General features: G+C 45.8%; 1 protein-coding gene across 1 annotated transcript; it reads left to right on the top strand.

The window, feature by feature from the left end:
* Positions 1-7764: 7764 nt before the first annotated feature.
* RAP2B (RAP2B, member of RAS oncogene family) lies at positions 7765-8633 on the top strand. The gene has a single exon (XM_033150473.1). It carries the CDS (start codon positions 7807-7809, stop codon positions 8356-8358), a length of 552 nt encoding a protein of 183 aa, XP_033006364.1. The 5' UTR covers positions 7765-7806; the 3' UTR covers positions 8359-8633.
* The last annotated feature ends 4161 nt before the right edge of the window (positions 8634-12794 follow it).

Consider the following 12794-nt stretch of genomic DNA (forward strand, 5'->3'; position numbering starts at 1 on the left):
TACACCAAACTGGAAACAAATTACCTATATTTGACCAATTATTTAGTAAGGCAAAAGCCCTTCCTCTCAACAAGCTTGCCAGGCTAAGCTTCTTCAGCCAACATGACCTCTCAAACAGTCCTTTTTTAACAACTGAACTGGGAAGATCATTGAGAGAACATTCAGATTCACTCCCAAACACATTACAACATTTAGCATGAAACCAATGTTACTTTTAGATATATTTCTAGTACACTGAACAATTTGTTGTATTTCCTCAAGGACTGGTGGTGTTTAGAAAGAGAAGCAGCTGGCTTGTCTCTCGTTCCAAGGATGTCCATGCCAGTCCACATGAACGCAGCAGGGAAAAGGCCAGAGCTCAGTGACAGAGCATCTGTTTTGCATGCAGGAGGTCCCCGTTTCAATCCCTGATATCTCAAGGTACAGCTGGGAAAGACTCCATGTCTGAAACCTTGCAGAATGCGTAGACTGAGCTGTGTGGACCAATGGCCTGACTCAGTATAAGGCAACTTCCTACGCTTCAGGCATGAAACAGCCAGACTGACACACCAGAACAGGCAAAGGCTCAGACTAAGAAGCAAAGTGCAAGTGTCAGCAGGAGACCCATGTATTTAAATGTGGGACTATCCCAATAATGTGTAAATATTGCTAACTTCCTCCTAGCTATCCCAAAGGAGCAGGGTGGGAGGTTCTGTGGAAGAAAAGCTCAAGCCAAGGGAGGGAATGTGTGCCAGTTTTGCACCTTAAATCACACCATTCCCCTTGCTTTACATACATGATTGGACGTCTGCCACAGGCCTAGATTGTCCAGAAGGTATACAGAAGCTGTAAGCTGACGCCAAGGTAAAGGACATGGTAGGGTTAGCTGGGAACAAAGACATTAGAGAATGCCTAATGTATTTTAATAACTGTTGGAGGCCGCCCAGAGTGGCTGGGGAGACCCAGTCAGATGGGCGGGGTACAAATAATATATTATTATTATTATTATTATTATTATTATTATTATTATCATTATCATTATCATCATCATCATCTAGGTAAACTGTGCCCAGGTAAGAGCTAAATCTGCAGTACCTGGGGCTTAAATTCCTAATTTCTTCTACTTACCTTTCCATCTGACTACAAACACATGTTGAAAGTGGGAATATATAGTGCGATGAGAAGTATACTGCATTGTGTTTGAAATTCCTCTATAGCACCCCTCCCCGCCAAAGAAGTACCTGTTTACCCATGTATCACAGAAACTCACTAGAGAAGTAGGAAATGGGTGACTCAGCATTAATCAGCATTACTCATGCAGTATTTGGCAACTTCCTGATCAGAAAAGAAACCAGCTCCCGCTGCAAACACAACAAAGTGCAGTAGTTTCAAGTGAGTCATTTAACGATATACCATTTGGAAATGAAATGCTTTATGATTATCTCTGTGTTGAACAAACAGAACACATCTATTTAAATCCAGTCTCTTTGCAACCATGTTTGGTTTGCCTGTATGCTCATATCCACCTAGGCGAACCAACTCTCATGAAGCATATTTGGGCCTCTCTAACCACAGCATAATGTACCGTATTCTCTCACCCAGGGCATTTTTCCTAGAAAAAGAGGTGGTGGAATGTGAGTTTTTTTTTAAGGGGAGCACCCACCTTCACTTCTTTGCCCCCACTGCCAATTTCAGCGAAACTCCTGCTGACCTCTACCTCTGTTGTGCGGCCACAATCGCTGCACCAACACGATCGCCGTGGCAACACAATAGCCCCAGGTGCTGTGCCACCCACCGGCGCACAGCCCCAACCTAAAGAGCTGCCAGGAATGAACCTAAGAGGTGCCAGAACTCAGTTCCAGTGAGTTCTGGCTGAAAAAAAGCCCTGCTCTCACAACTTCTTCTACCTCACCCTTCCCTACCGAATGCAAATCCAAAAACCGCCATAAGGAAATACATGAATCAGGACCACAAAGCAGTGACCATGCACTTAAGTTTTCTGAAGCCATTTTTTCAGGATGGATGTTAAATCAACTGTAGCTATGGATATCCTGCATCAAGCAGAGGGTTGGACTACATAGCCAAGAAGGCCCCCTTACAACTCTTTGATTCTATTGCAAGTTCATCGACAGCTATCAAACAAGAAATCTATTATCTGCTTCAGAGTATCCAAGGCTGGAAATTAATGATATTTCTGTTGCTGGATATTTTTCATTGCTTTGAGGGGCAGGGTCAAAGGAATTGTATAATGAGGCAGGACTGGGGGACCATGTGCACAGGACTGCTTTGTTGTCCAGTCGTTCAGTCGTGTCCGACTCTTTGTGACCCCATGGACCAGAGCACGCCAGGCACACCTATCCTCCACTGCCTCCCGCAGTTTGGCCAAACTCATGCCAGTCACTTCAAGAACACTGTCCAAGTCCATCTCATCCTCTGTCGTCCCCTTCTCCTTGTGCCCTCCATCTTTCCCAACATCAGGGTCTTTTCCAGGGAGTCTTCTCTTCTCATGAGGTGGCCAAAGTACTGGAGCCTCAACTTCAGGGTCTGTCCTTCCAGTGAGCACTCAGGGCTGATTTCTTTAAGGATGGATAAGTTTGATCTTTTTGCAGTCCATGGGACTCTCAAGAGTCTCCTCCAGCACCATAATTCAAATGCATCTTCAGTGATCAGTCTTCTTTATGGTCCAGCTCTCACTTCCATACATTGCTACTTGGAAAACCATAGCTTTAACTATAGCTTTAACTATACAGATCTTTCTCCCCCCAAAAAACAGGGTTCTGTGCCTTTAGGACAGCCGTCCCCAACCTGGTGCTCTCAAGATGTTTTGCATTCTGACTACCATAATATCTAGTCATGCTGGCTGGGGCTGATGGGAAATGTAGCCCAAAACATTTGGAGGGCACCAGGTTAGGGAAGGCTGCTTTAAGAACTTCTGGGAAGGCAGAAATCCAGGTGGTTAAGTTAAGCTTTCAACTATTTACAGTGAGGCTGCCTATGAACTGCTGGACTTATAAAGGCTCATCTGTCCTTAATTAGCTCCCAGCCAGGGAGCATCATCCCAGCTGATTCTGAACCCTGGCAAAGTGATAAATTGAAAATCTCCCACAATGCTGAATGCCTTAACTAGCTCTGTTTTGACAGGGATGCTCTCAAGGGGATGGAAAGGGACTCAAACATCCACACTCCTTATTAGATAGTTAGTTCTCCCCTTCCCAGGTCCAATTCACACTTTACCTCTTTAAGCTTCCGCTAAAGAGTCTGAAGACCATTTGTGTTTCTTTCTTTGGAGAGTGCAACATAAAATTAAGGAAAGATAAAATTACAAGCAATGCTTAAATAGAGAGTAAAAGCTGGCATGTGATATTAACGTAATAATTAACTGTTCTAGGAAAGAAGAAGAAATGTCCATTGTCAGACTCACAGTCAACATGCATGCAGAGCCAGAAATGTTTTCCGGCTTTTAGCTGCAAGTCTAAGCAAAACCTACTATTATCTTGCAATCTCCTTGTTCCCATTGGCCAAAAAGAAGTCAGTCATCTTGAACTTTGGCCAGACCCATTTCTCTTCTAGATATGGGCTAAGGGATATTTTTTAACAGGTCAATAATGAAATGGGGCAATCAATTGCACATGCATACTGGGGACTTGATTTCCTCTATGCAGCTCTCCTCACAAAGCCAGAAACATTGCTAATTATTATTGCTATCGACTTTTAAGTGCCTAATATGTTCTAAGCACTGGGACAAATATTACAAGATAATGACAGCTGCTGCCTGCAGGCTCACGATCAAATAGACAAGATGCAAAAGCAAAAAATAAAAAAATATAAAAATAATGGAGAGGGAAAAGGAAAAGAAAGCATGAAGGTAGGGATGAGGAAAAGCAAGTGCTGCAGTGCTGTTCCTTACATAGGAAGCTAGCGAATACTGAATCAGATGGTTGTTCTGTCTTTGTCAGTACTGTGTGCATTGCCTTTGGCTCTCCTGGGTTTGAGGCTCTCCTGGGATTTACTTTATGCATGTAAATCATCACTGGCTGATGAATGGGACCCGGCTAGATTCTCCTTTGCCATGTTATTCCTGGAAAGCAGAGAGTGCAGCCTCGCAGTGGCCCTCAGCCACCCTAAAGCTCACGACAGAGGCCCAAGTGTGTCTCTCTTTGGCTCTACAATCCCGGGAACAGGTTGGAGTGGTGCGGTGTTTTTCATGCAGGGTAGAGACGAGGGAGCAAGCTCCTGTCTAACCTCTCCTTATTTGGCTGACAGATGGGGCCAAGCCATAAGCGACTTACCTAAAGTTTATTGCACACTAAACATAAATGGAGTGAACAGAATGAACATGTGGCTATACACTCTGTGAAAAGCTCAAGCTTGCCTCTGCACGTTTGAAAAGTGTGCATTTTGCACAAAAATGCCTATTCTGTGCCAAATGCAGCATGGCATGGCATGGAATGCAATGAATCTATGATCGAGAGTCCACAAGGTCCAAATGTGGCCGAATTAGATGTTCAATCCATCCTTACTCCAAGATGAATACAGTGGTACCTCGGGTTACAGACGCTTCAGGTTACAGACTCCACTAACCCAAAAATAGTATCTCGGGTTAAGAACTTTGTTTCAGGATGAGAACAAAAATCATGCGGCGGCAGCGGGAGGCCCCATTAGCTAAAGTGGTACCTCAGGTTAAGAACAGTTTCAGGTTAAGAACGGACCTCCGGAATGAATTAAGTTCTTAACCAGAGGTACCACTGTCTATCAGCTGGCAAGACAATAAAAGGAAAAAACAGTGTCCTAATGAGCAGGCTTGCCTTCCTTGAAAGCTCTACAATGTTGTTGGAATAGTGGTTTTCAAACATAATGCATTATTATTTTGTCATTAGTAACCAGGGACTGATGGTAATAACTCAGTAGATGTGAATAGAATAGGGAGGGAATCCATTACAAGGGAGAAGATGCAGCTTGTTGCTATTGTGATTCTCTCCCCCCCCCAATCCAGTACCATTTACTCAGTGTATTTTTTACACTGATGCAATGCATTTTGCAAATCTTATGAAGCAAATCCCTTTATAGTGAGAGGCCGCCATATGAAAAGAGCAAAGGTTAGAAGGTGCAACCATAATGGGTGGATTCCTCTTTTTTCTTTCTTAAATGGAATGTCTGATTGACAAAGAGTAATACTGTGAACAAATTACGGCAAACAGCCAGAGTTTCTTGTAATTCAAATCGCAGCCAGGCTGATTGTTATTAAAAAGGAAGAAACAGAAAATAATCTTATCATATGGCAGCTGCCCCATGTCAGACCCAAATGATTCATCTGTTATAATGCAGCTGAATGGAAAAAAAATATTTTCTAAAATTGATTAAGGACTAGAGTCTGTAGGTCATTAACCCTTGCCATAAACCAATACATATTTTGGAGAACTTCACATTATTTTGTCGGAGTAGAAAACTGCCTACGTTCTCCCTCTCCTAACTAAATAATACTCACAAGTAAAGACACCCTGATTGCAGGGAGGTATACTCTGGCCTCAGCCATCAGCTAGAGCACCAAGGAACATTGGAGGCTGCAACCGTCCACCTGGAAAGCACATCATGGCAAGGAGACCAACCTGGCCCCATCCATTGGCCATTGAAGGAGCAGCTGCTCCAGCACTTGCGCAATTCCTCTCCTCTCCGCATTCCTTTTTCCTTTCCTATCATGTTCATTATATTGTGAATATATGGGCAGGAACTGCTTATATTTTAATATATGTACAACACTTGGGAAATACTAGACTCTAAGTGTTTAATGGTTTTATTATTAAAGTTTAGGTTTGTTAAATTTATATCTTGCTCCTACTACAAAAGTTATCTAAATCTCTGAAGGAAGTTATCCCACCTTGAGATCAATGATGATGATGATGCAAATACTCCTTGACCCAATACTCTAGGGTAGAATGCATGGTCATCTTCAGCAATATTATGTATGTATAATATCCATATCCAGTGTGCCAGAAAAGGGGACAAAGAGCATAGGATGATGAATGCAAATTTGGAGTGGATGGTCCTGGATTGTGGGATAAATATTGTTTTTCTGTTCTAGACAACAGGGAATAAAGTATTGCCTCCACTGACTGGCAGAGGCTGTTCAGGGTGTCAGACAGAGGACATTCCTAGACGTACCTGGAGATGGCAGGAACCAAACCTGCAACCTTCTGCATGCAAAAAAAATGCTCTACCACTAAGCCAGGGGGAAACCTTAACCCTCCAGCTCAGTGTCACCCAAACGTGGGTCTCTATAGCTTTTTTTTTTAATACAACTCCCATCATCCCTAGTTACTAGAACCAGTAGTCAGGGGGTGATGAGAATTGTAGTCCAAAAACAGCTATAGAAACCCAAGTTTGGGAAACACTGCTCCAGATGTTGGGCCCCATCTCCCACCAGCCCAGGGTTCGGGGGCGATGGGAGTTGAACAACATCTGTGGGGCTACAGATTCTGCTCTTTTGCAGACTGTGAGCACTACCTGGGAGTAAGGACCTTTGAATTCCCACTGGGCTTAGGCAGGAAACGAACTGCCCTGCCGACAACTTGCTCAAAACTGCTCCTTCGAGTCGGCTAAACCTACTTCCCGCAGCCCTCCCACCCTTGCACCTCGCTCTCCTCCCCCTGTGCTTCTCTCGGGGTGCACCGAGGCTTCCGCTTCCCATTTACCCGGCTTGCTTTTTTTCTTCCTTTCCCAACCACCCCATTCTTCTTTCCCTTCCCCGCCCCCCAAGCGCCGCCCACGCTGCTCATCCCCGTTTCCCACACTATCCGACCAAACTTCTCGCGTTCGCGGGAGGGCGCGGAGGAGGAGGAGGAGGAGGAGGAGTTGCAGGAGAACAAGGAGGTGCAGCGCGGGGGAAGGGGGCGGGGCGCGCCAGAAAGAAAGAAAGAAACAGCTGCTGCCGGGCCAATCCCCTTTCTCCTGAACCCATCCACGAGGCAGCCCGCCGCCTGGGCCAATGAGCCTGGGCCGCTCGACGAGCAAGCGGGCCGGCAGCCAATCCGGAGCGGAGGAAGCGGAGCGAACGGGGCGTGCGCGCGTGATGTGCCGTCCGCCTTGCCTCGCCTCCTCTCAGGTGGTTGGAAGGGGAGCGCCCCGGCGCCCAATGGGGTCGGAAGCCGAGGGAAGCGAGTGATTCACCGGAGGGCGTCGCGGGGCCGGCCGCCAGCGAAGAAAGAGGAGGAGGAGGAGGAGGAGGCGGGATGGACCTCGCGAGCGGCGCCCCGAAGCAGCGCAGCGGGGCTAGTGCGGCGCGCTCCTCCTCGCCCAGCAGCTCTCCCCGCGGCCGGGACGCCACTGGAACCAGCGCGCGCCGCCTCCGCGCCGCCTCGAGCAGCAGCGGCAGCTACCGCCGCCGCTTCCCTTCTTCTTCCTCCTGCTGCTGCTCCTCCTATTCGTCGTCGTCGTCGTCGTGCTGCTGAGGCGCAGCTCTTGCCTTGCGAAAGCGGCTCGGAGCTCTCGCCGCCGCTCCTTCCCCTTCTGCCTGGCCCGGGGCGCGGGGGAAGGCGGGCGCCTTTGCCCTTTTCACCCGGCCGCCGCCGCCGCCTAAGCGCCCCTCGACTGCCTTCCCGCGAAGAGAGGAAAGGGCGCCTCCGTTTCCGTCGAGGGGCGGCTTTCCCCCTCGGCCGCCCGCCCGCCTGCCTGCCTGCCTCCCTCCCTCACCCCTCCGTGCTTTCTTTCTTTCTTTCTCTCGGAGGGTGGGAGGGGAGTCGGAGAGCGCAGCAGCAGCCGCCGCGGGCTCGTCGAGGGAAGGCGGCCGGCCGAGGCGCGCAGCCCGCTGCCGCCGCCGCCGCCCGAAGAGCCATGCGAGAATACAAAGTGGTCGTGCTGGGCTCGGGCGGGGTGGGCAAGTCGGCGCTCACCGTGCAGTTCGTGACGGGCTCGTTCATCGAGAAGTACGACCCCACCATCGAGGACTTCTACCGCAAGGAGATCGAGGTGGACTCTTCGCCCTCGGTGCTCGAGATCCTGGACACGGCCGGCACCGAGCAGTTCGCCTCCATGCGGGACCTGTACATCAAGAACGGGCAAGGCTTCATCTTGGTCTACAGCCTCGTCAACCAGCAGAGCTTCCAGGACATCAAGCCCATGAGGGACCAGATCATCCGGGTCAAGAGGTACGAGAAGGTGCCCATGATCCTGGTGGGCAACAAAGTGGACCTGGAGGGCGAGAGGGAGGTCTCGTTCGGGGAAGGCAAAGCCCTGGCGGAAGACTGGAGCTGCCCCTTCATGGAAACTTCAGCCAAAAACAAAGCCTCGGTGGACGAACTCTTTGCCGAGATCGTCCGGCAGATGAACTACGCTTCCCAACCCAACGGGGACGATCAATGCTGCTCTTCCTGCGTGATCCTCTGAAAGGAGGAGAGGACATCACGACTGTATTGTTTTCTATTTTTTTTTCTTTTCCTTTTTTCCTTGAATTAAAGGTTTACAACACCATCACACACACACACACACACACAGACGGCGGCTGTGGCAGCAATGTTGTCCTGTGAAATTCCAGCTTTTGAAACAATTTTGCATTGCACCCGGATTCCTTCCAGGTTACGGCTTACTATGCTATTGCTGCTGCTGGTGGTTATCAGTGTCATGGGTATGCATTGTCTCTCGTTAACATCTGGTGCAAAAAAGTACCCCACCCACTCCCCCTTACACACACACAAATCCTGTTGGAAGTGTGGCCCTTCCAACATGTATATGCCATCCATTTGATTGTTGCTTATTTCTTGTGCCGAGAACCAGTGGGGGAGGGTTTTTTTTTGTGTGTGCTCTTTTGCAGAGAGAAGTGGGGGAATTAGCCATTGCTTTTAACAAGAGGTGAAGGGGAGCAGCAGTGAAGGAATGATACTTGTGTTTTTGGAGGGGAGGAGAAAAGAGAAAGCCCCCTCCACTTGCCAGTCCGAATTCCGCCAGTGACTAGGAAACTTTTGGTTCTTGCGGATTTCTATGCAAAGTTGGAATATTTGTTAACAAGCCTATCCCATCTGAAGAAGTATTGCACGTGTACTGCCTGGGACTTTTAATAACACTGATGCCAATACGGTGTGCGAGGTGCCAGAGAAGTGTCTGCTGATTTAATTGTGAAATCTTCTATTTTTGTTTACCTGCTGTATCGAAAGGGAGGGAATGGAGAGCATTCATTTATTTGTATTTTTGGTTGTTGTTGTTTTTTTTTAAAAAAGAAAATCTGCTGTGAAAACATTACAGATCTGCACAATTTTTAAGTTGTGTGTTTTTGTGGGGTTTGGGAGGGCGGGAGGGCTAGGAGGTGGTTTAATTTAATTTGAGGAGGGCGGAGGTTGGCAATAACCAATTATGACGACTAGCTCTCTAAAGTACAAATACTTCCTAGAATGTGATGCAGGGCCAACAGCAACCCTGTGTCTGTAGAGTGCCTTCAAAACAGCTGTTGCAGCCAGTGCCAACCTGTGGAGGTTCCAAGAATCCCATTATCTACTACTAAAAAAAACCCTACTTAACCGTTTCCTTTCAGTAATCATACAGAGCAAGCCAGAACAAAAGGGCCTATTATTAACAAAATTAATTTCTTCTTATTTTCCATTTGAGCCTTTTGTCAGTTTAGTTTCCATGGCGTTCAGGTTTTTTTTTTTATTAAAAAAAATCAAGTTCACAGATATTAGCATTATTATTTTTTTTTGGTGTGTGTTCTCCTTGTAAAAGATATACCTTCAACCAGCAATGAAATGAATTGTAATGTGATGTACCTGGAAAACAGAATCTCGATAACTGTAATTTTAAATCCTGGACAGACATTTAATAGATGTTTTATTCATTTAAAAAAAATCTTTTAATACAGTTGCCATTTTTTTACAAAAAGAAAAGTTTTGTGGGTTTTTATGTATTGTGATTAAATGTGCGATCCTAGTAGATTGTAAATGGTCAGACACAAATAACTGCCTAAAAGCTTTGTCAGCCTGGTGCTCTTCAAATGTTTTGGGCTAGAACTCCCATCAGCATAGCCTAGGGTTGAGCAGTGTTGTAATCCAAAACGTTGGGGGCGAGGGACAGCACCAGCTTGGTGGAGCCTGGCCTACTAACATGGCTTGAGAAAAGGGATTTGGGGCCTGTGAGATTTGGTGCATACAGCTAATACTTAATTGATTTATAATGATATTTTGATTTTGAATCATCTAAATCAGTGCTCCTTGACTTGGGCTCCCCAGATGTGGGTGGACTCTAAATCCCATCATCCACAGCAAGCTTAGCCCAATGATCAAGCATGATGGGAGTCATAGTCTACCTACATCTGGTGTTTGAAGAGCACTGCTCTAAATTACGTTATATGTGCAGGTATGCATCAATGTTTTAAGTACACTGAACAGCTAGATACTCTTCTAATTTGTTGTGCACCCCAATTTTTAGCAGGTTCACTACAAGTAAAGTTACATGGAGCTCAGAGAAGCTGCCATAAGATAAAAAAATTATGAATTACTTGCACTGTATCAATCATTAAAACATTTAGAAGACAGAGGCTGAAATCCTAAGGCAGGCCCACTGAATTCAGTGGTAACTTCTGTGTAAATGCCGTTAAGAGTGCATTGCTCATCTTAAAACCCTTCATGTTTCCTGAATCCTTGAATGGGATGAAATGGTAATTTTGCCTCATTTGTGATCCAGCAATCAGTTAGCGGACTCATTTTGGAAACTGAAAAATGTGTTTCATTAGAAGAGACTGTGAACTGCTTCTCGAATCGGTTTCACACATTCAGGTCAACACTCATGTATGAGGATGCGTTTTGCAGTGTGTGAGAAATGGTAGCGGAGTTAGTGCCTGGATGCCAAATCCCTGCTGGCAGTTCAAGGCATTTATTTTTAACAAGAATAAAAGGTGGTAGGTGTTCTTTGAAGCAGGCTATGGAAGTGGATCAATTAAGGGTCAATGAATATTTAATTGGTTAATTGAACTAAAACTTAGTTTGTTAAGTCTAGTCAGTAAAGGAAAGAGAGTTCTATGATCTGGAAGTGGGTGCCTGCTGTTTGATTTGAAAGCTTGCCTGGTTTGCAGTGGGTTAAACTGAGAAGCAGGAAATTATTCTTGTTTAAAAAATGTCAACTTCTTGTTTTTGGTGGATTCTTTATGGGTCATGTTTAGTGAAGTCACACTGTGCCATTCTACTATACCAGATCATATATAGCGCAATTTTAGTATTTTTAAAAACCTTTAAATAAAGGAAGTTCAAGTCACCTTAGGCCATGGGTAGGCAAACTAAGGCCCGGGGGCCGAATCTGGCCCAATCACCTTCTAAATCCGGCCCGTGGACGGTCTGGGAATCAGCGTGTTTTTACAAGAGTAGAATGTGTCCTTTTATTTAAAATGTATCTCTGGGTTACTTGTGGGGCATAGGAATTCTTTCATTTTCCCCCCCTTCAAAATATAGTCCGCCCCCTGGCAAGGTCTGAGGGATAGTTGACTGGCCCCCTGCTGAAAAAGTTTGCTGGCCCCTGGCTATCTCAAAAGTTCATCTCCAGCTGTTTTTGGACTACAGTTCCCACCATCCCTGACCGCTAGCTAGGGATAATGGGAGTTTTAGTCCAAAAACAGCTGGAAGACCCATGTTTGGGAAACCCTGTTCTAGGCTAACCTTGCAATATGTCTCCTAATGTTAACACTGGGGGACTTACTAAAGCAGTTTTAATTGCCTGGAAACGATAAATACCAAACCGCACAAACCTAGTTGCACCTTTGGCGTAGCTGTCCAGGTGAGCTTACCTTGCAAACGTGGGCAATGTTTAAGCAGTGAAACCATTTCATGGTCTTGATCTAACTGAACTTGAGGCAATGTCTTAATTTTGAAGCGCTTTTGGATAGTGATTCTTAGTTTTGCTTATTCAGAAGCAGGTTCTTTGCATTTGCTGTGCTTAAGCCAGAACGGGCACACTGTACCAAAAAATAACAAGTCTTTAGACTGCTCAGGTTTTGTGCTCATTTAGGTTCTCTCTAAAGGAAGTGAGTATGATGCTCAGTTCAGAGTTCAGCTTGTATCTGGTTACTCCTTATATTAAAGAAAACATAATGCGATAGATTCAAGCCTACTGATGTTTACCAGAGAGGGATCCAAGAAAAAGAACATAATGGGCTATCAAATACCGCTTGTGTGAGGCAGTAATGAGAATGTGGGTTTTTTTTCTTTCTTTCCTAAGTTGTGCATATGCTACCTAAAGAGTTAAAAAAAAGGAACTTCCAGACCTACCTGACACACATTATGAAGAGTTTTATTTGGGGAACTGTTAGGGGAATAGTCACTTAAATGAGCTGAAACTACAGGGGGTATAACAGGCCATAGACAGTTACAGGTAGGTAGCCGTGTTGGTCTGCTGTAGTCGAAACAAAATAAAAAATTAAAAAAAATCCTTCCAGTAGCACCTTAGAGACCAACTAAGTTTGTTATTGTTGTGAGCTTTCGTGTGCATGCACACTTCTTCAGATATGCCATAGACATAATTTTATCCTGACCAGAGTGTAGGGTATTGACCAGAGTTGGAAGTACAGTATTTGTGGAACAGACATCCAACCAATAGCTCAGTTGGTTAGAGCTTGGTGCTGATTATGCCAAGGTTGCAGGTTCGATCCCCTTATGGGACAACAGCATATTACAGCCGGTTGGACTAGATGATCCTTGGGGTCTCTTCCAACTCGTATGATTCTATGTGGACTCTGGACCTGCCACATGCAATCAGTTTCCAGAAAAAAAGCACAAGAGGGGAAGCTTGTGCAGACGGGACGCATCCTGCGGCTTTGGTAGCCTTGCATGTTCCAAAGCCTTGCTGCA

The sequence above is a fragment of the Lacerta agilis genome, chromosome 5 (genome assembly GCF_009819535.1).
Source record: "Lacerta agilis isolate rLacAgi1 chromosome 5, rLacAgi1.pri, whole genome shotgun sequence".
Lineage (NCBI taxonomy): Eukaryota > Metazoa > Chordata > Lepidosauria > Squamata > Lacertidae > Lacerta > Lacerta agilis.

Excerpts from the sequence above, each read along its gene's own strand:
- RAP2B (XM_033150473.1), top strand. The coding sequence starts at position 7,807 with ATGCGAGAATACAAAGTGGTCGTGCTGGGCTCGGGCGGGGTGGGCAAG.